Source organism: Oncorhynchus tshawytscha, linkage group LG26 (assembly GCF_018296145.1).
Source record: "Oncorhynchus tshawytscha isolate Ot180627B linkage group LG26, Otsh_v2.0, whole genome shotgun sequence".
Lineage (NCBI taxonomy): Eukaryota > Metazoa > Chordata > Actinopteri > Salmoniformes > Salmonidae > Oncorhynchus > Oncorhynchus tshawytscha.
Genome location: NC_056454.1, coordinates 17,645,850 through 17,672,616, shown reverse-complemented (window position 1 = coordinate 17,672,616; position 26,767 = coordinate 17,645,850). Strand labels below are relative to the sequence as shown.

Here is a 26,767-nt window from a genome sequence, read left to right as displayed (position 1 = left end):
CAGCCATGCACGTTCCTGGAGTGTTCTCTTACCACCTGTATTCTGCTCTCTTCCACCAGCTGATCTACATGATGGCTACCACTTATAACTTTGCCGTTTTGAAGTTTAAGAGTCGAGAAGACTGCTGCACTAAGTTTTAACTGGTGTTCAGAGACACAGCACAGCACAGTCTATGACACTACACTGAGTAGAGACAGCAGCCACTTACTACATGAACTAAAAACCAACAGAACATAGACAAAAACATCTTCCCCATTAGTATTCACCTAAAGCGTAAATAGCTGAGTGTATGCGTCCTTTAGCATTTGATATCCAGGGATAGGCCTGTCGGAAGGTTCAACGGTACCTGAGGAGAGTTGTCTTCAGAATGGGGTGGTGTATAGTTAGCAGGGTTATGCTTTTCTCCAGGTCATGTTAAGATATTATTAGGACATTAAATCAGTAATAACTCCCTTAATTGAATAGCACTCAGGCTTTTTGTAGAATAGGCTTGGAGGAGGAAGACAAAACACAATTAAACTGAGGACAATACAGTATTTTGAATGAGTTCTCAGGCTTCAGTCAGTGCTATGACTATCGCTCTTACATTCGGGGTGAAAAAAAAATCTTTGTTTTTTTACTAATGGTCAATTTGTCCGAGGACCACCCAGCCTTGGCATAGTGCCCTTTCCCCATTCATGTTTTCGGTTGGATCATGTGTACTTTTGTATTTTCTTGGTGCAAGCCACAATGTGTTACACAGAGAATTGTCAGTATTACAAGCTTCTGTCACAAACTAGCTCCTAAATCGTATCACGATATAGACACTCTTCATCTGTAAGATGACATAGACAAGATGAACAGTGTTGTACAGTAGTACTTCAAAAATAACTGCGCATATAACTAGTATTTTGAAGAGTAAAGGCAGTACCAGGGGTATATTTTTTGCTCAAGGTATATAGCCTCAGTTTATGGCTTCATACATTTTTATAAAGGAGGTTTTCCTATTTTAGAGGAGTAATGTGATTTTTTTTTAATGCAATCTGATGCCTTCCTAGCTTCAGCTGATAGTTTCATGTTTTGTTTAATGATTTCTTCTTTAACTCATCCAGAAACGGCCAATCAGTTGTTTAAAGAGCCGCTGTTGTTTTTTTTAACCCTGAGCCTGCATGCTTACTTGTAGTTTTTTTGTATTACTTAATCTGTTTATGATTACTTATATTCCATATTTCATAAATATTTAATTATTTCCTAAGATTTTTGAAGACTGTAGTTATTATTTTTCTCTTTCTATACAAAATAAACAATCTTTGTGTACAAAATATACCTATTGGTCTACATTATTGTCAAATGAAAGACAGACACTAACTAAGAACAGTACCAGTGACAGAACACAGGTTGATAAGGTTGACTCCATCTCACGTCTCAATCTAATTTCCCACTAACCTCTGACCTTCACTAACCACCATCCTCATCAAGCTTGCACGCAAAACCTCAAAACCCCCACTCCCCTTCCTCTCCCCTTTAAAATGTCTCTTCTGTAGTATGGTTTGTTCATAGTGTAATAGTAATGTTAGTTGTGTTGATAATAATGATATAACATTACTGTGCAGGTTTGTCTGTTGTCAGCTTAACGTTGTGTTATATGTGTGTGTGACGTAGCTCTGACTCCTGTAGCCTGCTTTGCATCTTGACATGCTCACCGGCCATCCACCCTCACCCTTCTCTTCCAGATCCACTTCCTCATGATTCTCTCAGCAAACTGGGCCTACCTAAAGGACGCCAGTCACATGCATGCCTACCAAGACATCAAAATGAAGGAAGAGCAGGAGCTGCACGACATCACGTCTCGCTCAAAGGAATGTCTCAATTCCTACACATAAGGATTACGCCCTCGTCCACCTCTATGACCACACACACACACACACACACACACACAGCTCCTGTAACCTGCCAGCTGCCCTCACGCAGCGCAGTAATACAGCTCCTAACAAACTAAAGCATCAATGTCGCTTTCTGCAACTAACCAAGACGTGTCGGAACCTCTGTTTTGTGTTTTGTATGTGAATATATTTTTGTTTTTATTTTTCTAAATTGTCGAATAAGAAAAATATGCAGTTTTGAAAAATTCTTTTGATCTGTTCTTTTTTTGCTTTCTTCCTAATCAGTCTTCGCTGGTGAAGCTTGAAACATTGCACTATTCTAACACAAGAACGTAAAGAAATAGTGAAACTTGTTTTAGAGTGTTCTGTTATGATTCTGGCCTGACTGTTGGCCATTTATGAATAAGGGAGAGCAGGAAGTTCGTGTCAGCGAGAAGAGAATCCATTTTTTTTGTATTTTTGAAATCAACGATGCAGTTTTGATAACACTTCATAGCACAACATGAAACGCCTTACAACATCAGTTCTATTAAAGTAGTGCAACGTGTTGTTTTTAATTGCACACAAGTTTGGTCCTCCTGGCTTTGAATGGAGAGAATATAAGGAAGAGAAATATGAAGGCACAACAACATCCCATTGTAGAACAGAACATGCATTGGTTGGCTTCATTGACAATTTATGTTACCCCTCTTCCCATTAAAACTGTTAGGTTTAGATTCATTTTCTCTTGATAGTAGTTTTCCTATTTTAGGGCTGACATTTAGTTTAATGCTAATTCTAGTTACATTCGTCACATACATAAATAATGATGCAAAATACTAATTCCCTCAGGTGTACAATAGTGGGCCTACGTAGTTACTTTAGCTACATACGCATGTATTTTACTTAACCACGTGCCCATGTGACTGTAAGCGAAACCGTAGTGGTTTCAGATTTGAGTTTTAGTCCTTTTTGAAGGGAGGAATCCCTTACACTAAAATTACATGTAAAGGTTGTTTTTTCTCTTAGACTTTAATTTTTAAACTCTGGCAAGTGAATGGTGCCAATAACAATTCTTCTGTTAGACTGACCAAAATATCTCATCTTAATACATCACCAAAGTGTGATAGCATGGGTAATAATTAGTATAATTTTTTTTTAAATGCAGCAATTTAAAATGTCATGGTTAATGTCTTTGTGAGATGAAAAATAAATGTCAAATTTGACAATAGAGCATGAGGATGGTATACTACCCTGTTGGACAGAGGGGCTTGTATATTCAAAGTATTGTTGGGATGAAAAAATGCTTCCTATTGTATAGTGTATGATCTCCCACAGTTCATTCCAAATTCCCAGGTGACTTGAAATTCCCATTTGCGATTGTTAAATGTTCATCCCTATAACTACAAGATACAGGATGCTTCCATTATACTTGGTTGAGAAAAGAACTGTCTGTAATGAAACATTTGATATAATGTGATGTGCTTTGTTACCATGGCAAACCTTACAACTTAGACAGTGCAAGTAAAATGTGTGAATGTTATCCCTTCTACATCCAGGCTAACTCAGTCTTAGGATGTGGATCTACAAACAAAACCTGTGCTTGTATGTGTACAATGTAAAGATGTTACAAGTCAGGAATCTTTTGGTGATGTTTCAATCTTATTTTGTTTAAAAAAAAATATATAACCACTTAAAAAAGAAAAAAAAAAGTTTCAAAACCTCTTGAATTGCATTTCAGCATTGTTTTTGACATGCAATTGTGAAAATACTGACAATTACTGATGTAATCTTTTTCTTTTAGGTAGAGAAGACACAGGGATATTGATGTTAATTCATTATTGCATGAAGGAGAAAACTGTTTCTGCAGTGATACAGGTGATGTGTAGTCATATGTACTGACAACTATCGTAGGCAGTGTTTGCCTGTTTCCTTTTCTTTTTGCTAACAGAGAACCAATTAATCCATTGTATGTCATCGTAGTCCTAGGTGTTTCCAAGTATGCGAATCCTCTATAGTATTTTGTAACCTAATAGTGTACCCCATTTTTTTCCTGAGTGTCAAGGGCCTCCTTGTGAATTTATTTCAGATGATACTTAATGCATCTCAGTATTATGAATATTAATCATCACCATATAATTGAAAATGGCAATCTGACCATGAATGGAATACGGTTCAGCCAAAGTTTAAGCCACTGTAAGTCTTGATTGACAACATCTTGTTTTGTGAACAAAGTGGTCTCAGAAATATTGTAGAACAGACGCTAAAGCGGCCTGCAGGAAGATGACTGATGTGAAGTGGATGACTTTGATCATTCAGTCTCATTATACAGCGTTTCCTGTGTATAAAGTACCAACAAATGATAGAAATGGCTACTGATCAATCACCAGGAGGACACCAATCCAACATCCTGTCTGACTGGGATCCCCTCTGACATCTCTCCCTCAACAAGCCTGTTAACTGTTTTTATGAAAATAAAGAAATACAAAAATGAACTCCACTCAATTATGTACTGCATTTATTTTCCATGTCAAATGGGCATAGAACCTAATGTCATGGTACACACACAAAAAAATAAGTTGTAAACAAGTGTCGATAAGTCACTTTGAGGCACTGTGTGATTTAAAAATCAAAGGTTTATTCGTGTCAATGAACCAAGACTGACATTTATACAACTTAAACATCTAAAAACAACAAAGTAAAACGTACAGCAGTATTGTACCCTTCACACTCACACTCTGTGCCACCTCACCAGAACTCATCTGCATCTTCATGTGAGAAAGCAACGCTAAAGAGGAATAGAATAATGGTTTATTAACAGCAGTCTCCGGATAGGATTGAAAAACACATGTTCTTGACAAATTGGTCTAAAAATCAAAAGACTGGCATGTCAGAGGAGAGGAGGTCCTTTCTTGTGAAGTGAGTCAGGAAACCTCACTGGCAGTCTCTCTGCCATATCTAAAATCCGCCACGCTCTTCTCCTCTCTCACAAGCACTGTGAAATGTTTAGACTTACCTATCATCTTTCTCATCAGACAAACTCTTGGCCTCGGGGCTCCTGTGTTCTGGCTCCTCTCTCCCAGCAGGGATCTAAAAAAAAAAAAAACACAAATTCAAACACTACGCTGGATACACTCGCCTGCTGCTTCCGTTCCACAAGAAAAACGGGGCTTCGCACTTCAGAGGACAGAAAAGTGTGTGAGACTGTGTTGCACCTGTACATGCGGACTCTGTCTTTGCTCCATGATCATCTTCAGGTACTTCTGGAGTGGATCTTTGTCCGAGGACTGGGCTTTCTCCTCAGGCTCTTCTGCCTTCAGTTCTTCCTGCCCTCTTCTCTCCTCCTTCTCTTCATCTCCCCCTACCTCCTCTCCATACTGCTGCACTTCTTCCAATAGCTTAGAAACAGATAAGTCTATCCATCAATGCTAAGGTCAATCCATCAATGTTAAGGTCATTACAGAAGGAGGTGAATGTGTCAATGCAACAGCCTAGAAGTTAATCCCCACCCTTTCTTTCTCCAATCTCTCCAGTTCTCTCAGCTCCTTCTCCTGGGCTTCCTCCTTTTCCCGCTGTCGTTTTTCTTCTCTCTCTCTCCTCTCTCGCTCCCACCTCAGCTCCTCTTCTTCCTCCTGTCTGGCAGGTTCATCCAGCGTTTGTTGAACTTCTACAAATCAAAGTGGGTTCACTTGAGTTAAAAGAATGTGCAGAATCGGTGCTCCCTGCACAGTGGTTTTAAAAATTGGGCTACCGTATTGCAGTATAGTGGTAAGCCATCAAACATCAGGTTGGATAAAACATGGGCAGAGTATGGCCATTGCATTGTGGGTGGGGTGACGGATCAGTTAGTCTAAAAGTTGGGTGTGCTCTTCTAGGGAGAGGGGATGTGCTCCCTTACTCACCCCCCTGCAGCTGAGCCTCTGCGAGGTCCCAAGGGGCCCGAGACGGGGGGACAGTCAGGGGCCCGTCAAGGGCCTCCCCCTCATTGCCCGCCGTGTCCAGGAGCAGTTCTGGAATGTGGCTGGGCTCTAGAGGGGGGGGTAGAGAGAAAGAAAGTCACAATGAGGCCCTTTATGCTCAGGCCAGGAGGACCAACACAGAATACATAATCAGCTGCCCTTCATCCTTACCATTGTGCCAGGCCAGAGAGAGGCCACTCTGGAGGCCAGTCACACATTAAAAAGCAGCCATAACTGATTTAGCAGTAGGTGTTGTCATTACAGTTCTTTGACCTGTGTAAATATATGGAAAGAGTCATTCCTGATTAAGGCCACCTTAAACTGATATGTATTACTAGATGTCTAGCAGTCATTCTAAATGGGATTCCCCAGTAAAAGTATGGGACTGAATGCGACACATTGGGTTAGGAGGGGCATCTGGTATGGGCAGAAATATGGCATACTGTATGGCCCATACCCTCTGTTAGCTGGTACTGATTCAGCACTGAGAGTCATAGGTGAAACATGCCTGGATTTGCAAACACTCCCAGATCTAATATGGATCAGTCAATCGGCTACATCAGACGCAGAAAACCTTGGATGCATCATTGATAACGAAATAGGTGAATATTTCAATTCCACTGGTCAACAACACAAACCAATATCCCAACACCATTCCTGCAGTGCTGAAGGTGTTTGCTCTCCCGCCTTGTCCCTCCCAAGGTATGATTCCAGTATTACAGCATTACAGTGGAGAAACGCACAGGTGCTGTGTGTTTAGGAAGCAAAGCATGCTGGGAGCACAGAGGGCTGCGTCATCTCTGCCTGGCGTCCTATAGAGAAGGCTTCTGCCATCTCAGATATCTCCAAGCCATAGCAGTTATTAATAGACCGACTACAGCATGGCGAACTGCCGACCACGGATTAAGGTGACATTTGAACCATACCGCAGTTCGATGGTTACGGTCAAGAGAGATTATACCGTGGAATGTAATAATACGACTGGAAAGAGACACATCCATCACAATCTGGCTTGGTGTTATAGTGCGTTGTATTTTACAAGGTAGAATGGAAAGGCTGACTGATTATGAAGTAAATCCCACTTAGTTAAGGGCGCCAATGTAGAATAAAATGCACGTAGCAGCACATAGTCGACATAATGGGAATTGAAGTACATTGGAGTCGTCAGTAGTGGAAATCTTCATGGAAACTAACCGCCATATTGAAGACAGAGAGACGGAGGAGTCATTTTGGTCCCATTTCAAGTAGTTATTAAAACAGTACAGAACACCCCCCCCATCACAGTACCCCAGGAATATACCTTGCACCTGTTGTGTCATCTGCTGCATCTTAAAAAACAAGACGGACACCAACACAACACAACTGATCTGGGATTAAGAGTACCTGGCAAAGGCTCCGTGAGATCTTCAATGGTTATCTTCTCAGGCTGAGGGGAAGACTCTGACTCGGAACTGGAGAAGATGATTTGCTGTACCTGTGGTGGACTACAGACAAACAAACAACTGTACAACTGAACTGATAATATATTGTAATATATTGTTATAATGCCGATCATGTGGTGAACCCCCGGTGCTACCTGCATTGGCCTCGTGCAGTGCTCCTGAGCTGAGGGCTGTGAGGTGGGGAGAGATCTGAGGTAAAGTCCCCTGAGCACGCTACCTCTCCGCGGGGCAGGGGGAGGGGGGAGAGCTGCCTCTCATGAGACAGCACAGGAAACGCCACAGACGATACCTCAGCCTCTGAGAATGAGAGGGGGAGCAACTGTTGGTTACAAAATGCAGCAAACAACAGAAGATACAGCTTCAGCACTGTCACTGTCATATGGGGTTTCAAAATACTTGAAGTGGAAGGGCTCAAAGGGGGGAAATATGGAGATGACAAGATGTCGACTAAAACTCAGAATACAATGGTATGGACGGACTCAATGACTCACAAGTTATGAATGGGATATAAAATACTAACTATACACCAAGACAAGCATTGTTTCGAGCAACGACAGTAAATTATTTCCAAAACACATTTACTGTCTTAGCAGTAAAGCGCTTGGGACATTAAATCCATTTGAAGTGAAACAACCCAATAAAACAGATTGCACGCTCCTACCTTCCACATGCTCTGTGTGAAGCTGGCTCCTGGAGAGGGAGAGGGGTGTGGAAGACAGGCGCCTGTGGGGAGAGGAGGTGCCTTCCAGGGGGTGTCTGTCTCCTGAAAACCGGGCCTCACTGAAGTCCAGAGACTGGAACTCCCTTCCGCTCCCTGGACCAGGGTACTGATCCTGGGACAGGTCTTCAGCGAAGGTCACTCTGGGTTGGGGAGAGGCGGGGGCTCTGGTACGCTGGGGAGGGGGTTGTTGTTGAGGCGAGAGAGGTCTGTGGGAGACTTGTGGATGCTGGGGTGAGTGGGGGCAAGGTTGGGGGGGGACTTGTTGTCTTTGGGGCGAGCGAGGGCGTTGGTGAGAGATATGTTGCCTCTGAGTTGAGTGAGGGCGGGGTGATACCGGTGCTCGTTGGGGTGAGAGGCATCGCGGGGGCAGCATGTGAGACACAGTGGCGTGCACCGCCCTCTGCTGGTAGTTCCTGTAAGCTTCCTCCAGTGTCTCCGCCTCCTTCTCCAGCTCTCTGATCCTGGCCTTGGCCCCGGCCACCAGCTCAGCGTCAGAGTCTGGGGAGCTGCTCCGCCCCCAGCGAGACCTGCGCCCTTGAGAGGGCATCACACCCGCTTCACACACGTCATCATAACCAGCCACCCAGGCTCTCAGGACACCTCTGTCCACATAGATATCAGGGGGCACTAGTTTATCAGGATTGAGCTCCAGCACTGAGCGGTCCACTAGGGAGGGCTTAGGGTTACGCAGGACCTCGTTCTCTAGAGCTGCCCACCGCAATCACACAGAACACACGGAACCAAGAGATCGAAGGGGGGGAAGAAATGGGGAGAGAAAGAGGAGAAGGTGAGGGCAAAGACAAAATACCAACCACTATAAGGTGATAAGATGGAGAAAGTGATTTGTAGACTGATCTCAGAGAAGGCTAAGGGTGCATGTCAATATCATGAAGTGGATTCCTCTCCTTGCCTCCATTCCTTCATCTGCACTGATCTGAGAACAGAGATTAAGCGAAAGTAGTGTATCGAAAGCCTACTGTAGGACTTGCTTTCACCTGTTCAACTTTTGAAGATCAGAGCAGGTGAAGGAACAGGAATGAAGAGAGTCAGGAAAGGCCACCATTGAGATGCAGATTACTATACAAGCTAAGCTACACAAGCTAGGTTTCATGCAAAATACAGAAATGTGAAGCAGAGCTAGATAAAGGAACTACAATATGCACACATGATTCAGTGTGACTAGCCATGTCTAAAAAATAAAATAAGCCACAGGGACCATGCACAGAAAGTGTACCTAGTTGTGTTTGTCGGAGCTGCATCTTGATGTCCTCTGCATGGGTGGTCATCCACTGAGTCCTCTCCTCACAATCTATGAGCTGGGCCTTCAACTGGGCACAGCGCTCCACCTGGTATTCACAGGCACAGTCAACAAGGGGTTAATACAGACAGAGAACACCTCCAACAGGTGGACAGAGCCAACAAGGGGTTACAGACAGAAAAGAAGAGCATCCAACAGGTGGACAGAGCCAACAAGGGGTTACAGACAGAGAAGAAGAGTATCCAACAGGTGGACAGAGACAACAAGGGGTTACGGACAGAGAAGAAGAGTATCCAACAGGTGGACAGAGCCAACAAGGGGTTACGGACAGAGAAGAAGAGCATCCAACAGGTGGACAGAGCCAACAAGTGGTTACAGACAGAGAAGAAGACCTTGCAACAGGTGAAAGATGACATGCAGGCTCCCAATTGGACCGGAACTCATATGTAAGGCCTAACCATAAGCACAAAGAACTAAACGTCAGGCCAGATGTGTGTTAAAGAGAAGAAGTCTCTTTATTGTCCACATTATTTCCCACACTATCAGAGAAGCATTGTGTCACTGACCTCATTGTGGAGCTGGGCCTGCAGCACCTGTCTGTGGCTATCAAACTCCTCCTCTGACAGCCTCCTGGCACTCTCCAGCCTCCTCAGCTCCGTCTGCAGCGCCAGCTGCTCCACCGACGGCCTGCCCAGATCTATGGGGAGACAATCGGCTAGGAGAGTCACAACATCCCGGCAAACAGCTTACACATTAGAGCACTCATTGTACAGTATATCCAACTACCAATCTTTAACTTTTCAATTAAGGACAAGTTATAATGGGCTTAGGTTAGGTACTTTTCTTAAGATCACTGTGACAATGCCCTAGAAATGTCAAGAGAGGTTTTGCGGCAAAAACGTTAACTTCTGATTTACACCTGACATTATGTGATACGCTCCAGTTAATCTCCTCAACTAGCTACAGTATATTGGTTTGGCTGAGATGGTGCTGGGAGGTTGACATTATCGAGCACATGGTACTAGCCTAACTCGGTGGTTAATGAAGCCTACTGTTAGTGAGGAAGAGAGCGGCCCATTGGTCCCCCATCCACCCTTCTCCTCTGACAGGAAGAACATTGTGTCCCTCAGAAAGGGATGAAGCATTGGCCCTCTGCCCTCTGTCCCTCCTCCTCCGCAGTGGCCTGGACTCTCCACCCCCACATCCCCCCTGCTTTCACTTCACAGAGCCGTCTGTAAAGCCACAAACACTGCAGAGAGGGTCCCGCATTGACAGTCATCTAGAGCACATCCAAAAAGACTCTGCCACAGTGCCAAGACCAGCTGGGCAGAGTAGACTGAATACTTCCCACTAGAGTCTATACAGACTCCACACAGTCAAACCACAAAGCCTTTGAATGCCTCAAAAATGACATACTGTATCCTCTCTGGGTTGGAAAAGAATTTCATGCATTATTTGTATATTTCTCAACACATTCCGTTTGACCAGAAAATGGAGAGCATCTTTAAACTAGGTAACCTCTGAACTAACGACAGTGAAAAAAACAAACGTTTCCCTCTTAGAGAAAAGGACTAGTCAAAGAGAGAGAGATGCTAGAGGCTAAAACGGAAGCAAAAAGCGAAGTAAAATTTCACTGGTTCTCCACATGCCCAGACTGAGCCCACCAATGCAAAACTGAGAGAAGGCAGTAGCATATCTCATATGGTAAGGTCACCATTCCTCACCTGCCCGTAGGCGCTGGTTCTCCTCCTGAGCTTCCTCCAGCTGTTTCATCAGCAGCCTGAGCTGGGCCTGCTGCTCCACCCTCTCTCGCCTCAGGGTGGGGTAGTCATTCATGGTCTCTAGCCTCTCTCTCAGCAGCTCATTCTGCTGTGTTAGCAGAGAGTACTGAGACTGGGATGTCTCCAGCTCCATCTAAATTACAGAGAGTAGCATGCGTACAGTTAGGGCCGAATCAGTATGTGAAAATGTTATGTCTGTGTATCTCATAGTACAGTGCCATGCAAAAGTACTCATCCCCCTTGGAGTTTTTCCTATTAAGTTGCATTACAACCTGTAATTTAAATGGATTTTTATTTGGATTTCATGTAATGGAAACACACAAAATAGTCCAAATTGGTGAAGTGAAATGGAAAAAAATAACTTGTTTAAGCAGTACATTCCACAGAGCTGGGCTTTACGGAAGAGTGTTCAGAAAAAAGTCATTCCTTAAAAGAAAAAAACAAGACTCCACAAACATAGGGAACGTACTCTGGTCAGATGAGACTAAAATTGAGCTTTTTGGCAAGGAAAACGCTATGTCTGGCACAAACCCAACACCTCTCATCACCCCGAGAATTACATCCCCACAGTGAAGCATGGTGGTGGCAGCATCATTATGCCGTGGGGATGTTTTTCCATCGGCCGGGACTGGGAAACTGGTCAGAATTGAAGGAATGATGGAAGGCGCTAAATACAGGGAAATTCTTGAGGGAAACATGTTTCAGTCTTCCAGAGATTTGAGACTGGGACGGAGTTTCACCTTCCAGCAGGACAATGACCCTATGCATACTACTAAAGCAACACCCGAGTGGTTTAAGGGGAAACATTTAAATGTCTTGGAATGGCGTAGTCAAAGCCCAGACCTCAATCCAATTGAGAATCTGTGATATGACTTAAAGATTGCTGTACACCAGTGGAACCCATCCAACTTGAAGGAGCTGGAGTAGTTTTGCCTTGCAGAATGGGCAAAAATCCCAGTGGCTAGATGTGCCAAGCTTATAGACATACCCTAAGAGACTTGCAGCTGTAATTGCTGCAAAAGGTGGCTCTACAAAGTATTGACTTTGGGGGGTGAATAGTTATGCACGCTCACGTTCAGTTTTTTTGTCTTATTTGTTTGTTTCACAATAAAAAAATATTTTGCATCTTCAAAGTGGTAGGAATGTTGTGTAAATCAAATGATACAACCCCCCCCCCCCAAAATCTATTTTTATTCCAGGTTGTAAGGCAACAAAATAGGAAAAATGCCAAGGGGGTGAATACCTTCGCAAGCCACTGTATGTCTCAGTTGTACACATTAACTTACTCAGCTTAAAACTGTATACCATCCGATGACAATCTGTCTAAGGACAATCCTACAAAACAGGGCCGTCTCTGCCTTACAGTCTTATTGGTTGCCAAGTTTACCTGCAATCGTCTCAACTCAGCACAAGCTCTGCTGTGTTCCTCTAGCTTGGCATCGATTGCAGCCGACTCCTTCTGCATACGAATAGTCTCCACTGAGAGAAAATGAATGTGTGATAAGACATTTGTATAAAATGATACAAAGCACAACAGTTAATACATTGTTTATAACGACGGCCTACAGGAAAATACAGACCTTTGTTTCTTTTTTCATTCTCTGTGAGTTTTTCAGTCCTTTTGGTGTACTCTTCATTTAACTCAAGCTGATATCTGATAGCCAGAGAGAAATATCAAATAATCACAAATTATTTATACAAGGTAAGCATTGACATAAACAGCATGGAATAATGACTGACAGTAACATAAATGTCATAGGCCTACATGTTAGTAATATAAGACAGCAATGTAATAAACTGGGTGGTTCGAGCCCTGAATCCTGATTGGCTGACAGCCATGGTATAGTTAAGCATTAAGGCCCGAGGAGGTGTGGTATATGGCCAAAATACCACGGCTAAAGGCTGTTCTTATGCACGACGCAATGCGGAGTGCCTTGACACAGTCCTTAGCCGGGGTTGTGATATATGGCCAATATACCAAGGCTAAGGGCTGTGTCCAGGCACTCCGCAATGCATCATGCCCAAGAATAGCCCTTAGCCGTGGTATATTGGCCATATACACCACACCTCCTCTGGCCTTATTGCTTAAATATAGCGCAACGGTAACATAATCATTTCCTGAAGTGATGCACTGCTTAGCTTACATCAAACTTCTTATACTTAGACTGTAACTATCCCAAAACCATGACATGATAGCACATTATGATACGGTCACTGAGTAGATGCTCTATTCAAGAAGCCATGCATCTGGACTGCTTGTTATACAGCCTCTGTGACCAGTACTCCTGCATGTTACACTAATGCTAACTGACAGCTGGCTATACCAGCCAGATTTACAATCTAAAAATATGTACTGTGTGGTTTTGGGTTTAAGAGGTGATAGATGTGGTGAGTCAAACTTATTAGCATTCAAAGCTACTTAGCCCAATTTTCAAGGCAGTACAATACACTGTATGGTATCATCCCTGCAATCCCTTTTATCAACTGAATCAGAAGGTGAATTAATTGTCTCTGATGAACTGGATCCAAGCACACAGTACATTAACAAAATATGCATAGAGGATATGAAAGTGAATGTCAGAGTATACATATTTTTGCTCTACACAAGAGTGCCACCTTCTGGATGCAGAGAGAAGAGATATAATGGAATGATGGCTTCTGTGCTGGGAGGTGAAGGGAAATCAAACAGATAGAGCAAGTAACGATCATCTTTAAAAAAGTACAGAACAGTCCAAGTAGGCTACATTTAGCAAAATGCCATCATAACACCTTGAAAGCTCATTCTTCAGCTTTTGGTCATAGGTGTCCTCCGTCGTCTTCACTGCAAGCTCTCTTCTTCTCAGCAGCTCCTCCATGGTCTTGGTCTTGTCTTCCTGTATTTTGCAAGTCCTGTGGTGAATAAGCATTCGGTGAGTAACATGCTAAACCAACCCTGATAACCCCAGTATGACGATATGACTTCATCTTACTTTTCAAAAGCCTCCACCCTTAACCTCAGCTCAGCTTCTCTATTCCGCACGGTTTCTATTTCTTTCAACACAGCTTGTCTTTGCATATAGATGTCTTTTTCCTCAATCTGAAAAAACACAAATGAAATACAAAGTAATTCGTAACATCACATAAGCACACAACACCCGAATGCAAAAACTTTAAGAAAATAGAACGACCCAAGTAAAACATGAATTGGCCACTGACTCGATGATTGGAGAACTGAGAATTAACTACCTCTTGTTGTTTCTGTAATCGATCGATGGCATTCTTCTCCCTATTGATCAATGCCCCCGACTTCATCTCATAAGTCCTCTCCATGTCCTGCCTCAGCTGCAAAATCTCTTTGCGAGATTTGTCTTTTTCCTCCATCTTCACTTTGGACATTTCCACATCTTTATAATGTTGCAGCTGAAGAAGCAAAAAGCACCATGTTTCTCAATGCAAACATTTGCAACACTAGAACATCAGAATGCATAAAGAGGCGAAGAGAAATAGAGTCATACCTTTGCATTCATTTCGGCTTGAACCTGTGCTTCAACTTCTTTTCGATATGCAGCAAGCTTAGATTCATAGGACACCCACTTGTCCCCTTTGTAGCGGAGAGCTTCATACTCCTCATCGATCATTTTCATCTTGTCAACTGCACACACAAAAGGTTATTAAAATGTAACGTAACGCAGTATTTTACTATAATACTGGGTCAACTTGAGAGTGCTTCATGCTTACCAAGAGATTCTCTATAAGCTGGCGTACTGGTGGTCTGAGTATCAGCATCACGCCATTCTCCATGCAGATGACGGTCTGTTAATTCTATCAAGAGACTCATCAGGAAACCTGGAAGAAACATCAATAAGGGCCATGCCAGGATGCTTGAGCTGACAAGAGGGGGCTTGGCATATGAAAGTAAACATCACACAACATACCCTTATTCTCTTTCTGTGTACTTGATGCCTGTTGAAAAATATACAAATAACCATCATTCACATCATTAGGTACAAATTATATAATTTTGTATAATTTTACCAAGATGATGTGATTACCAGAGATTTGTAAAGTGGTGACCGTGGGCTGATTTTCATAAGTTGAAGAATGTCCCTTGAAGTGAAAATCTGGCAGGGTGTAGATGAGAGCATAGTCAACAAAAGAGTATTATGTGGCTGAGAGTTCAGCACAAGCAAAGCTGACCACACATTACTGGAGTGGGGTCATTCAGAGCTTCAACATAATACAATGCATTGTACAGGACCAAACATAAGGTAGTGTGTAGTGATGGGGGGGGGAGAAATCCATAGTTGCATATCAGGATCTTATCATTTTGACAATATATCAATATTAGATTTGCTCTAGTTGGCTGTACCTGCACCAAAACGTCATAGCTTGTTCTTCTTTTAAAATAGGGAATCAATTTGTTGTCAGCACTTTTATTTCCATGACTGAACAAAACCTTTTTTTCCATGGCTCTCTCTTGTCCCTCTGCAGCAGACATATCGTGAGCAATATTTTTGGAACATCGAATCGCAATAGAATCACATTACTGAATCACAATACATAAAGAATCGTGAGAATTGCAATACATATCGTATTAGCACCTAAGTATCGTGATAATATCGTATCGTTGATGTCCCTGGAAATTCCCTAGTACTGTGTTACTGCTCCAAAGCATAAGCGCTCACCTTATCTTTGCCCATGCCACATTCAGGGTAGAACACAGACAGGGTGTACTCATACCCAGAGTTCCTCAAATGATCTGCCACCAGACTGTTAGAAGCGGTGACCAGGACAGAGTCTGACTTCATAGGGACTGGCCTGGGAACAGTTTCTCCACTCAAGATGGGGTGCTTCAATTCATGGATCAACTGATTACGAAGCTGCGTCTAGAACAAGGAAATAACGTCTGACAAAGGGGGAAACAACGGTCTTTGGTAGTAAAATACTAAATACTAATGTAAATACTTACTTTAAGTGTGTCAAGCACTCCTCGATTCTTAAATGTTTGGTAAAGCCTCTTCCTCAACTCATCTGGGGATAAAGCCTCCTCCTTGGCAACAGACATGTTGTCTTCAATTGGGGAACAGAGGATCAATCAACGAATAATTGCTAGCTGATTTTTCTTGCTGGAGACAAGTACCAAATTCTCTGTAACGCGACTAACATGTATATAGCTAGAGTTTATGGCACGTATTTCAACGTATTCTGGTTTAAATGACCTGCCTAGTGACCAACGGCGTCCTCTCTAAATGCCCACAGCTTTGAATTCAACGTTATCGTTTTAGTTCCTGTCGCACAGTTATGATGCATCAATGTCTTTGAAATCAGAAATAAAAACAAATACATTAGTCAACTAACAGATATATTACTACATATGTATACATCAAATGTAATATAAGATATATAAAATTACTAAATCCCTTTTCATTGCAAATGTATTTTATATTCAACTTTTCATGTCGTTATCAAACAGCGACGGTATTACGGAAAAGAAAGGCTCGTTTTTTTAAACAGGTAAATTCACATTTGATTTATCATATTAAAACCATTGCTTTGGAGGTAAATGCACATACCTATGGGATCTTTATGAAAATTAAGACTTGTCGTTTGCTTCAATGTGTTTAGCTTGACGATAATCACGTATTTGCAGCACGCTACCTACATTAACGTTAGCTACAAGCTAACTTAGATAGCTAGTTAAGGATTTAAGTCCAGTGTCCATACTACTATCCAATAATGTGTATATATTTCTGTTCACACAGAAAATTGCAGATTGCTGGAAAGAAACATGTCTGGGAGTTTCTATTTTGTCATGGTTGGGCATCATGATAATCCTGTCTTTGAAATGGAATTCTTGCCTGCTGGTAAAGCTGAGTCAAAGGAATGTATCGTTATGATTTTACTCAACATAATGTGTATATGTATATGTGTGTAGTACATACATGCATGCATACACGTGTATATGTGTGTTCCTGATAACTGTCTAAAGGGGCAGCTAGCCTATATATATGTATTGCGATATTGGTCCACATCCAGTAAAAAGAAGAGGATACTGTAATGCCCACTCAATTACCATTCTGTCTCTTATATGTCAACAGGATGACCACCGGCATCTGAACCAGTTCATTGCGCATGCAGCCCTCGACTTGGTGGATGAAAACATGTGGCTGTCTAACAACATGTACCTGAAAACTGTGGACAAGTTCAACGAGTGGTTCGTCTCTGCCTTTGTCACTGCAGGACATATCTTTTTCTAGCTTTTACCGGAATACCCACAGGTACAGTTCAAGTCGGAAGTTTACATACACTTAGGTTGGAGTCATTAAAACGTGTTTTTCAACCACTCCACAAATGTCTTGTTAACAAACTATAGTTTTGGCAAGTCGGTTAGGACATCTACTTTGTGCATGACACGGGTCATTTTTCCAACAATTGTTTACAGACAGATTATTTCACTTCCAGAGGGTCAAAAGTTTACATACACTAAGTTGACTGTGCCTTTAAACAGCTTGGAAAATTACAGATAATGATGTCATGGCGTTAGAAGCTTCTGATAGGCTAATTGACATAATTTGAGTCAATTGGAGGTGTACATGGGGATTTATTTCAAGGCTTTACCTTCAAACTCAGTGCCTCTTTGCTTGACATCATGGGGAAAAAAAAAAAAATCAGCCAAGACGTCAGAAAAAGATTGTAGACTCCACAAGTCTGGTTCATCCTTGGGAGCAATTTCCAAATGCCTGAAGGTACCACGTTCATCTGTACAAACAATAGTCCGCAAGTATAAACACCATGGGACCACGCCGCCGTCATACCTCTCAGGAAGGAGACTCGTTCTGTCTCCTAGAGATGAACATACTTTGGTGCGAAAAGTGCAAATCATTCCCAGAACAACAGCAAAGGACCTTGTGAAGATGCTGGAGGAAACGGGTACAAAAGTATCTATAGCCACAGTAAAACGGGTCCTATATCGACATAACCTGAAGGGCCGCTCAGCAATGAAGAAGCCACTGCTCCAGAACCGCCATTAAAAAAGCCAGACTACGGTTTGCAACTGCACATGGGGACTTTTTTTTTTTTTTTGAGAAATATCTTCTGTTCTGATGAAACAAAAATAGAACTGTTTGGCCATAATGACCATCGTTATGTTTGGAGGAAAAGGGGTGAGGCTTGTAAGCCGAAGAACACCATCCCAACCATGAAGCACGGGGGTGGCAGCATCATGTTGTGGGGGTGCTTTGCTGCAGGAGGGACTGGTGCACTTAACAAAATAGATGGCATCATGAGTGATGAAAATGATGTGGATATATTGAAGCAACATCTCAAGACATCAGTCAGGAAGTTAAAGCGTAGTCACAAATTGGTCTTCCAAATGGACAATGACCCCAAGCATACTTCCAAAGTTCTGGCAAAATGGCTTAATGACAACAAAGTCAAGGTATTGGAGTGGCCATCACAGCCCTGACCTCAATCCTATCGAAGATTTGTGGGCAGGACTGAAAAAGCGTGCGTGAGCAAGGAGGCCTACAACAAGTTACACCAGCTCTGTCAGGAGGAATGGGCCAAAATTCACCCAATTTATTATGGGAAGCTTGTGGGAGGCTACCCGGAACGTTTGACCCAAGTTAAACAATTTAAAGGCAATGCTACCAAATACTAATTGAGTGTATGTAAACTTCTGACCCACTGAGAATGTGATGAAAGAAATAAAAGCTGAAATAAATCATTCTCTCAACTATTATTCTGACATTTCACATTCTTACAATGAAGTGATGATCCTAACTGACCTAAGACAGGGAATTTTAACTAGGATTAAATGTCAGGAATTGTGAAAAACTGAGTTCAAATATATTTGGCTACGGTGTGTGTGTGAACTTCCGACTTCAACTGTAAGTAAGTAACCTTGTCTGAGCCAGAACAGTCCATAGTGCAGGAGCATATATCCTGTTTCTGCAGCTTGATTCAACAGCTACAATTCAAATCTACATAGGATGCTAGTCTATCACAGGGACATACTCCCAATATTGAGTGCCAGGCAGAGAACCATTGGGTCCTGTTTTTTTTGTCTTTGGGATCTGGTAATGAATGGTGTGGCTGTTGAGGAGACTTAATTACTTGGTGTTACCTTAGATTGTAAACTGTCATGGTCAAAACATATTGATTCAATGGTTGTAAAGATAGGGAGAGGTCTGTCTGTGATAAAGAGATGTTCTGCTTTTTTGACACCACACTCTGCAAAGCAGGTCCTGCAGGCTCTAGTTTAATCTTATCTTGATTATTGTTCAGTCATATGGTCAAGTACTGCAAAGAAAGACCTTGTTAAGCTGCAGCTGGCCCAGAACAGAGTGGCATGTTTTGCTCTTCATTGTGATCTGAGGGTGAATAGCAATAGTATGCATGCCAGATTCTCTTGTCTAAGAGTTGAGGAAAAACAGACTACATCGTTTCTTGCTTTTATAAGAAATATTAATGTGTTGTCAATTCCAAATAGTTTGCATAGTCAACTTATACACTGCACTGACACACACACTTACCCCATCAGACTTGCCACCTGGTATCTTCATAGTCCCCAGGTCCAGAACAATTTCAAGCAAACATACAGTATTATACAGAGACATTATTGCATGGAACTCCCTTCCATCTCATATAGAGTTAGTGAACAGCAAACCTGGTTTAAAAAAAATAAAGCAACACCTCACGTCACAATGCCTTTCCCCCATTTTACCTACTTTTTGTGTGTATGTACTGATATGTATATGTAACTGAGAGATGCACACACACACACTACATGTTAAAATACTTTACATACATTAAAAAAATAGTGTGTAATGTATTTTTTGCTATGTGTCGGACCCCAGTAAGACTAGCTGTCGCCATTGGCATCGGCTAATGGGGATCGTAATAAAATCAAGACTTGACTGGGGATTGAACCCACAACCTACAAATTTCATGGCAGACACCAACCACAAATCCACAGAGACCTATGTAGCCCTCTGGAAACATTGCAACAAAACATAAATATTATGTCTACAGTGTTGAATTCAACAAATCGTCATTGTTACAAAGGGCTCAGACAAATAATTAGTGTGTGTGTTTCATAATTCCCTTAACCATCTCCATCACATATGAGATTCATCATGCTTCATGATGTACGACAAGAAGATGGAATCAAAAACTTCTTCAATGACGTGTATGATTTATACATTAAGGTGAGTTATCCTTCCTATATACAGTATGTTCATGTATAATTCATATTCTGATGATTTTATTCTTGTTCATTATTCTGTGCTCTTTTCCAGTTTGCAATGAATCCTTTCTATGAAACCAATGCTCCAATCCGGTCGACGGCATTTGACAGGAAAGTACAGTTCCTTGGAAAGAAGCACCTCTTGAGCTGATGAACTAACCTGGACAGCATGGTTGTGTAGCTTTTTTAATGTCTTCATTGTGTGCAGTTTTTCATTGTGTGCAGTTTCCAGTTAAAATATGTTTTAAGACATATATATACATAATATACACATAATTTGTCTATGATCACCTGTTGTATGTCTTATAATTTCAGTATGTATTACTGATACTTCCCAACCACTGTATAAAAGCTATTGTAAGCATGGAACATTGTTGCATAATGAATGGATGGTACACTATATATACAAAAGTATGTGGACACCCCTTCAAATTTGGCCATTTCAGCCACACCCATTGCTGACAGGTGTATAAAATTGAGCACACAGCCATGCAATCACCATAGCTAACATTTGCAGTAGAATGGCCTTACTGAAGAGCTCAGTGACTTTCAATGTGGCACCATCATAGGATGCCACCTTTCCAACAAGTCAGTTTGTCAAATTTCTGCCTTGCTAGAGCTGCCCAGGTCAACTGTTCAAGTGATGTTACTGTGAAGTGAAAGTCTAGGAGCAACAATGGCTCAGCCGTGAAGTGGTAGGCCACACAAGCTCACTGAAAGGGACTGCCGAGTGCTGAAGTGTGTAAAAATGGTCTCCTAGGTTGCAACACTCACGACCGAGTTCCGAACTGCCTCTGAAAGCAACGTCAGCACACTAACTGTTCGTCGGGAGCTTAATGAAAGGGGTTTGGGATAGGCCATTTCCTGTTTCATCATGACCAACTCCATATTAATGACCATGATTTTGGAACGAGATGTTCGACGATCAGGTGTTCACCTACTTTTGGTAATGTAGTGTATGTGTCACCAGAATTTTGTTTCAAGTTTGATAATAATGACAAGGTTTGTATGAGGCTTTTCTGAACTTGAATGAGCTTGTTAAATATTATCCCATTCAAAAGACGGTAATGTTTAACATTCACAAAGCTGTCTGCCGCCTTAGGGGAATTCTCTGGCGCTGCCCAAATGCTCTGTGCAAATGCAACTATGCCCTGCACACAATAGTTTTGGAAACATTTGCAACCATACTTTCATATAAGCGAGAAATAATTTTTCAAACACAAAACACAATTAACGTACGCAGTTCAGGAAAGTTGCACCCGGCTGTATTTTGTGGAACACTCGAAATCTGGAGTGGCATGTGTCGTAGCCGGCTGCAACTTTGCTAAACTGCGCAAAGTATGTGTACTTTTTTGTATTTGCAAGATTCTTTCTTGCTTCTATGAAAGTTAAGTTCCAAAGGTTTCCAAAAACGCATTGCAAGTGAGGCGTATTTGCGTTTAAACAGAGCGTCTGGATTGTAGTTCACATGGAGGCAGCTGTGGTCCGTACCATTGGCTGAGAAGCCAAAAGGGTGGCCAACTGTACGCTGGTTATACACCCCCTTGGGTTCTTGAGAGCTAGTTAAATCAATGTAAATGTGGCTAAGTTTACACAGGTAGCCCAATTCTGATGAGATCTGCTCTGATTGGTCAAAAGACCCATTGTTGGCAGAATATCAGAATTAGGCTGCCGGTGTAAACTAAGCCATTCATTCCTGAGGTTTGTGAAATGCTCTGACTCACTGTCCAGTTTCTCTGATTAAATACTATCATTAACATAATTTGGGGATTTCCTCAGGTGATCTTGTTCCAAATAATTCACTGGTATACATGTTTGTGCCGTACAAAGTAATGTTGATTCACCAATCACTTTCTGCTAAACTGAAATCGCATGACAATTGACTGAGGGAATGGTCTGCCTGTAATGGGACCTTTATGAATGCAACAATCACACCAAACATTTCTTAATGACTTCCTGCTGAAGTCTTACTCTGTTATCAAGTGGTTGTTTTCATAATTTGTAGGGTTTTTTCATAGTGGGGAAGAAATACAAACATGTATTCAGGGGAAATGATTCATTCATGGAGTTTATTCAAATAACATTTTCCATTCAACTTGCATTCCAATAATTCTGGACAACACTGCTATAGCTAAATAATATGAAAGTGTTCTCAGCACTCTACCTGAATTAGATGAAATATCAATGAGGAAATTGTGATAATGGACAATACTGTAAAATCAACGGTTGAAATCCAAAGTCTTCGTATCAAAACTATACTAGCAAGGAAGAAAATGAAATTGAGCTCCATAAATGTAAATAAAATGCATGTAAGATTAGATGTCCATAGAAAAACTGGCAGTGGGTTTTGCTGATGACATGACGGTGGTAGGCCTGATAACTGACGATGATGAGACTGCCTATAAAGAGGTCAGTGACCTGGTAGTATGGTGCCAGCACAAAAACCTCTCCTCCAATGTCAGAAAAACAAAGGATCTGATCGTGGACTACAGGAAACGGAGGGCTGAGCACGCCCCCATCCACATCGACGGGGCTGTAGTGGAGCGGGTCGAGAGCTTCAAGTTCTTTGGTGTCCACATCACTAAGGAATGAACATGGTCCACACACACCAACACCGGTGTGTGTGGTGAAAGCACGACAATGCCTCATTCCCCTCAAGAGGCTGAAAAGATTTGGCATGGGCCTTCAGTTCACTACAGCTGCACTAACTCTTGACTCATTACATACAGTGCTGCTAATGTTTGATCTATCCTGTTGCCTAGTCACTTTACCCCTACCTGTATGTACATATCTACCTTGTACCCCTGCAAATCGACTCAGTACTGGTACCCTGTGTATATAGCCAAGTTATTGTTACTCAGATTTAATCAGCATTGTTAGGAACTTAACTTTCACTGTTTACAAAGCATGTGACAAATACAATTTGAGGTACATACAGCATATTACCTTGTTCAATCATATCCACCTAATTATCACCCATCTTAATTACAATTATCCAAGATATTGGATCACTGAAATTCTGGTATGATAAAAAAAATAACTAAATTCTTTACAAACTATTAGTGGTAGTGAGCATAAAATGTCATGCAGTACATACACACAGGATACCAACAACTATTTATTGAACATTCCTCATCTCTTATCCTTCTGTGCAGGTGTTAAAACATGTAATCCATTACATAATGATAACTCATTAATTACGGTATGTTGAGAACAAATATTGCAAGGCCAGCAAGTTGTATAGAATTCTCAGCACCTATAATAAACAGTAAGAAATCATAAGCCTTCATTTCTGCTTACATTTCTCCCTCTACAATAAAGTAGTGACAGTAAACCTTGATCTTAATCAAATAAAAATACTGCATAAATTAATCTATCAACATTTGTTGTTATAAATATGAATATATTATGTATATTCTAATCCCATTCAGGTCAGTCGATTAAAGTGACTTGCTTTTAAAGTATCACATTTGGGGTCATATCTCTGGATAAGGTCCAGAATACAATTTGAATGCAATCAAATATATTTTCACTGGTAAGGACCAGCACATTTGTTTCAGTCAGTGTACGAAACCCTTCAACAAAATAAAAAAATGGAACTTAGTGTGTAACATGATTTGGAAATTAAACTTTATAAATATATTTCTGGCAACCACATTGTTGTAATATGTTTTAAGACTATATAATTCAAATACGGCACAGATTGAAATTATAATGCATTTCTTGGAATCTGACAAATAACACCATTCTTCAGTACCCTCTTCACATCAATGAGTCCAGAGACCAACAAGCCCAGTGGATTATCATCCAGACACTAGCCAGTGCTTGCACATGCTATTTGAGAGAGCATGAGTGTTGATAAGCCTGTGTGTCTTCCTAGCTCCAGTTCTTTATAGGTTGTAGGCCCTACATTAGATCAACAGCAGGAAGCACTGGAGCGGGGCTTTCTGTGGAGGTTAACTGTGTCTGTGGGGATGAGGTGGTCTGCCCTCTCCTCCATGGCTAGCACATTCCGCACCGCCTCCTCAAAGGCTATAGCTACGTTGGTGGAATCCTTGGCACTGGTCTCATAGTAAGGGTGATTGCCGTTATCCCGACACCACTGTTGAGCATCCTCAGCAGACACCTGCCTCTCCGTCACATCCACCTTGTTCCCCAGCACCACGAAGGGGAACTTCTCGGGCTCCTTGACGTCAGCGTAGTAGATGAACTCCTTCTTCCAGTTGGCCAGGTTGTGGAAGCTCTGGTTGTCATCCACGCTGAAGGTGAGCAGGCAGCAGTCGGAGCCGCGGTAGAAGGGAGTCCTGAGGCTGCGGAAACGCTCCTGTCCAGCCGTGTCCCAGATCTGCATGGTGACCAGACGGCTGTCCACTTCCAGGTCCTTGTTGAGGAACTCCACGCCAATGGTGTGGAAGAGGTGTGTGTCAAACTTGTTGGTGACGTAGCGGTTCATGAGGGAGCTCTTCCCCACTCCTCCGTCTCCCAGCAGGATGACTTTCAGCAGGGATGACTTGGCGGTCATGGCTCTTAAACAGCACGTGGGACTCTTCCTCTGGAGAATAGGAACCTGGAGGACAGTAATGTGTAACTAACAACTGTAGCACAATAGCCTTCAAGTTTCTCAAACCTGTTTTTCCACCTAAAAAGTATGTCTAGGAGCTAGACTTACCTTTACTGCTGTGTAGATATTCTGAAACCTATGGAAAACACTTGAATGTTATCACTTTATCTTACAACAATTAAACACTAGTCAAATCACACAAATAGGGAGAAGTGAAATGTGGTTAACCTTCAACAAAGAGACTTGACTTACCCGTGAATTATTGAAGCCTCCCTCGGTCTCAGCTGGCCCGGATCATGTGCTACAGACAATGGCCGGGTTCTTAGTCACGTGTGTCTGTTTCGTGTGGGTCATTATAATGTGAAGCATAGTCAACGTTCAAACAGCTGGAATGAAATATTTAGCAAGCAATGTGTTGACTGAACCTTCAAGTATAGCTACGTAACATAAACATTCAGTACAGTGACTGCACAGCTGTCTGTATTACCAGCATTTTTACAAAACGTACCGACACAGTTCAACTGACATGTCATAGCTACTGTTTGCTAACAGTAGTTATTAAAATTGCCAACTAGTTGGCTAGCTAATGTTAGTTAGTGTTGTATAACTAACGTTAGCTAAATAGTTAGGTAAATTATGACACGGAAGAAGAAAAAAAAATCACGGTGAAATATTGTTTGTAACGAACTTAAAATAAAATAGGGCGCAACGCCCTCACAACGGGCTGAAGTTGGATGACAATCAATATTGAGCTAGCTTTGTTATGCTAAGTAGCCTAGCTACTATAGCTATTAAGCATGCTGAAAACGATTTAGCAAACGTTAGCTAGCTAAACCTTCAGACACTGAATTACCTTACCGTTGGCACGTTTTGAAGAACACATCCAAGGACTGTGATAGTTAAAAGCTTTTTTTCAAGCTGTCAATTGTTTGGCTTCAATAGGAGTTAGCTAACGTTAACTGGCTGGCTCAACACTGATGGCGGACTAGCCTCTGTTTCCACTCATGTGACCCAAGAAGTCTCGAACTTTTTACAGTACTGTTAAATGTTTTCGAGTCCCAACACTCAGTTCACAATAGCAGGTTATTTATAATAAAAAGCCATTTTAAACAAATGTAACTGTACTGGTGACTGTTTTAGCCATAGAGATTGATAGAGGACTCATCTTTGTATCTGTGCCATTATAGCATCTGTCGCCAGTATTGAGGCTATCTCCATGTTAAAGTAGTACATATTTTTTTATGACTGGCTGATCCTTCCTGATGACCCAGTTGGACATGACTCCAACAGGGTCACCAGGTGGGATCAGCCAATAAAGTTGGAAGTCCCACCCAGTTGGCTACATTAAATGGTGGAAGCCCTCAATGCTATAGGTGCCAGGGTTCCTGTTATATTAAGAAGAACAGTTTCAGGGGCTACAGTTTTGCTTAGGTACTGCAGTTTAACTGACACCCGGCCCAGAAAAACAATTGCTATACACTCCCCCATAGAGAAATCAGATTATAATATTCCTAATAAGACACTTTAGTCATCACCTTTTTTCACAATACATCCATTGAATTATTCAAATAATTGTTGCGAAAGCCGACAATGTTAAATGTTTTTTCATCCAATGTTTACCATGTTTTTAGGTGACGTGATGTCATTGTCACTGTTCGCACTGCTCCCTGTGCGCACTGAGTGCTACCCGGATATAGACTGTCCATGAATCAGTGTTTGCAAACGTGAGTAGATTACCTTGAAAACAACGGTCAGACATCTTGAACGCAGTCTCCAGTTCTTATTATACCAATGGTGTTGTCCATGCTAAAATGGCCTTTTGGCCACTAGAGGCCTCTATCATTTTCTATGGTTTTAGCCATTAAATAGCTAGCTAGCTGCAGTACTCAATCAACACCACTTCTGATACTTACAGAAACAGAGCCACCAGAGGGCGATAAACACACGGTAGACAGGACTAGACCAGTACCAAAATCAA

At 41.9% G+C, this 26,767-nt stretch overlaps 4 protein-coding genes across 10 annotated transcripts in view; 2 read left to right on the top strand and 2 right to left on the bottom strand.

The window, feature by feature from the left end:
• Positions 1-4,341, top strand: part of gpm6bb (glycoprotein M6Bb) — a 49,371-nt gene extending 45,030 nt beyond the window's left edge. For 2 of the 3 annotated variants that reach the window (XM_024389091.2, XM_042306787.1), the window contains exon 7: positions 1,713-4,341. In XM_024389091.2, the coding sequence (XP_024244859.1) occupies positions 1,713-1,862 (150 nt within the window). In that variant the 3' untranslated portion in view covers positions 1,863-4,341. Of the gene's footprint in view, positions 1-59; positions 1,306-1,712 lie in introns of those variants that run through there. The other variant, XM_042306788.1, reaches the window with a different exon arrangement.
• Positions 4,342-4,457: 116 nt separating this feature from the next.
• On the bottom strand, positions 4,458-16,284 carry ofd1 (OFD1 centriole and centriolar satellite protein). 2 transcript variants are annotated; one of them, XM_024389089.2, is made up of 22 exons: positions 15,951-16,282; positions 15,667-15,867; positions 15,034-15,102; positions 14,917-14,944; positions 14,720-14,827; positions 14,497-14,633; positions 14,228-14,401; positions 13,972-14,078; positions 13,772-13,891; positions 12,583-12,656; positions 12,390-12,481; positions 10,946-11,135; positions 9,788-9,918; positions 9,198-9,309; positions 7,904-8,671; positions 7,377-7,539; positions 7,184-7,284; positions 5,744-5,869; positions 5,351-5,508; positions 5,057-5,239; positions 4,858-4,931; positions 4,458-4,629 (listed from the first exon to the last, which is right to left on the bottom strand). In XM_024389089.2, exons 1-22 carry the CDS (start codon positions 16,044-16,046, stop codon positions 4,590-4,592), a joined length of 3,252 nt encoding a protein of 1,083 aa, XP_024244857.2. In that variant the 5' UTR covers positions 16,047-16,282; the 3' UTR covers positions 4,458-4,589. The 2 variants fall into 2 exon arrangements, with proteins under 2 accessions (XP_024244857.2, XP_042162720.1); XM_042306786.1 differs by lacking the exons at positions 4,458-4,629; positions 4,858-4,931; positions 5,057-5,239; positions 5,351-5,508 and adding an exon at positions 5,972-6,073 and having other exon boundaries at positions 15,951-16,284.
• A 109-nt stretch (positions 16,285-16,393) lies between these two features.
• Positions 16,394-21,990, top strand: LOC112225293 (trafficking protein particle complex subunit 2). 2 transcript variants are annotated; one of them, XM_024389093.2, is made up of 5 exons: positions 16,428-16,495; positions 16,744-16,862; positions 17,080-17,224; positions 20,105-20,190; positions 20,281-21,990. In XM_024389093.2, the coding sequence occupies exons 2-5, from the start codon at positions 16,770-16,772 to the stop codon at positions 20,377-20,379; spliced, it is 423 nt and encodes a 140-aa protein (XP_024244861.1). In that variant the 5' UTR covers positions 16,428-16,495; positions 16,744-16,769; the 3' UTR covers positions 20,380-21,990. The 2 variants fall into 2 exon arrangements, with proteins under 2 accessions (XP_024244862.1, XP_024244861.1); XM_024389094.2 differs by lacking the exon at positions 16,744-16,862 and having other exon boundaries at positions 16,394-16,495.
• A 288-nt stretch (positions 21,991-22,278) lies between these two features.
• On the bottom strand, positions 22,279-26,064 carry LOC112225290 (ras-related protein Rab-9A). 3 transcript variants are annotated; one of them, XM_024389085.2, is made up of 4 exons: positions 25,648-26,064; positions 25,042-25,090; positions 24,898-24,925; positions 22,279-24,795 (listed from the first exon to the last, which is right to left on the bottom strand). In XM_024389085.2, exons 1-4 carry the CDS (start codon positions 25,670-25,672, stop codon positions 24,145-24,147), a joined length of 753 nt encoding a protein of 250 aa, XP_024244853.1. In that variant the 5' UTR covers positions 25,673-26,064; the 3' UTR covers positions 22,279-24,144. The 3 variants fall into 3 exon arrangements, with proteins under 3 accessions (XP_024244853.1, XP_024244854.1, XP_024244856.1); XM_024389086.2 differs by having other exon boundaries at positions 25,042-25,175; positions 25,648-26,060; XM_024389088.2 differs by having other exon boundaries at positions 25,042-25,125; positions 25,648-26,060.
• Between the last annotated feature and the right edge of the window lie 703 nt (positions 26,065-26,767).

Coding starts and splice junctions, on each gene's coding strand:
- ofd1 (XM_024389089.2), bottom strand. CDS start 16,046: ATGTCTGTTGCCAAGGAGGAGGCTTTATCCCCAGATGAGTTGAGGAAG. Junction 5,870..7,183: donor TCTCACGGAGCCTTTGCCAG/GTACTCTTAATC, acceptor CCCCCCCTCTAG/AGCCCAGCCACATTCCAGAA. Junction 4,932..5,056: donor GACAGAGTCCGCATGTACAG/GTGCAACACAGT, acceptor TTTTTTTTTTAG/ATCCCTGCTGGGAGAGAGGA.
- LOC112225290 (XM_024389085.2), bottom strand. CDS start 25,672: ATGTGTTCTTCAAAACGTGCCAACG. Junction 25,091..25,647: donor TTCTTCAAAACGTGCCAACG/GTAAGGTAATTC, acceptor CATTGTCTGTAG/CACATGATCCGGGCCAGCTG. Junction 24,796..24,897: donor ATATCTACACAGCAGTAAAG/GTAAGTCTAGCT, acceptor ACTGTCCTCCAG/GTTCCTATTCTCCAGAGGAA.
- LOC112225293 (XM_024389093.2), top strand. CDS start 16,770: ATGTCTGGGAGTTTCTATTTTGTCATGGTTGGGCATCATGATAATCCT. Junction 17,225..20,104: donor TGCCTTTGTCACTGCAGGAC/ATATCTTTTTCT, acceptor CATCTCCATCAC/ATATGAGATTCATCATGCTT. Junction 20,191..20,280: donor TGTATGATTTATACATTAAG/GTGAGTTATCCT, acceptor GCTCTTTTCCAG/TTTGCAATGAATCCTTTCTA.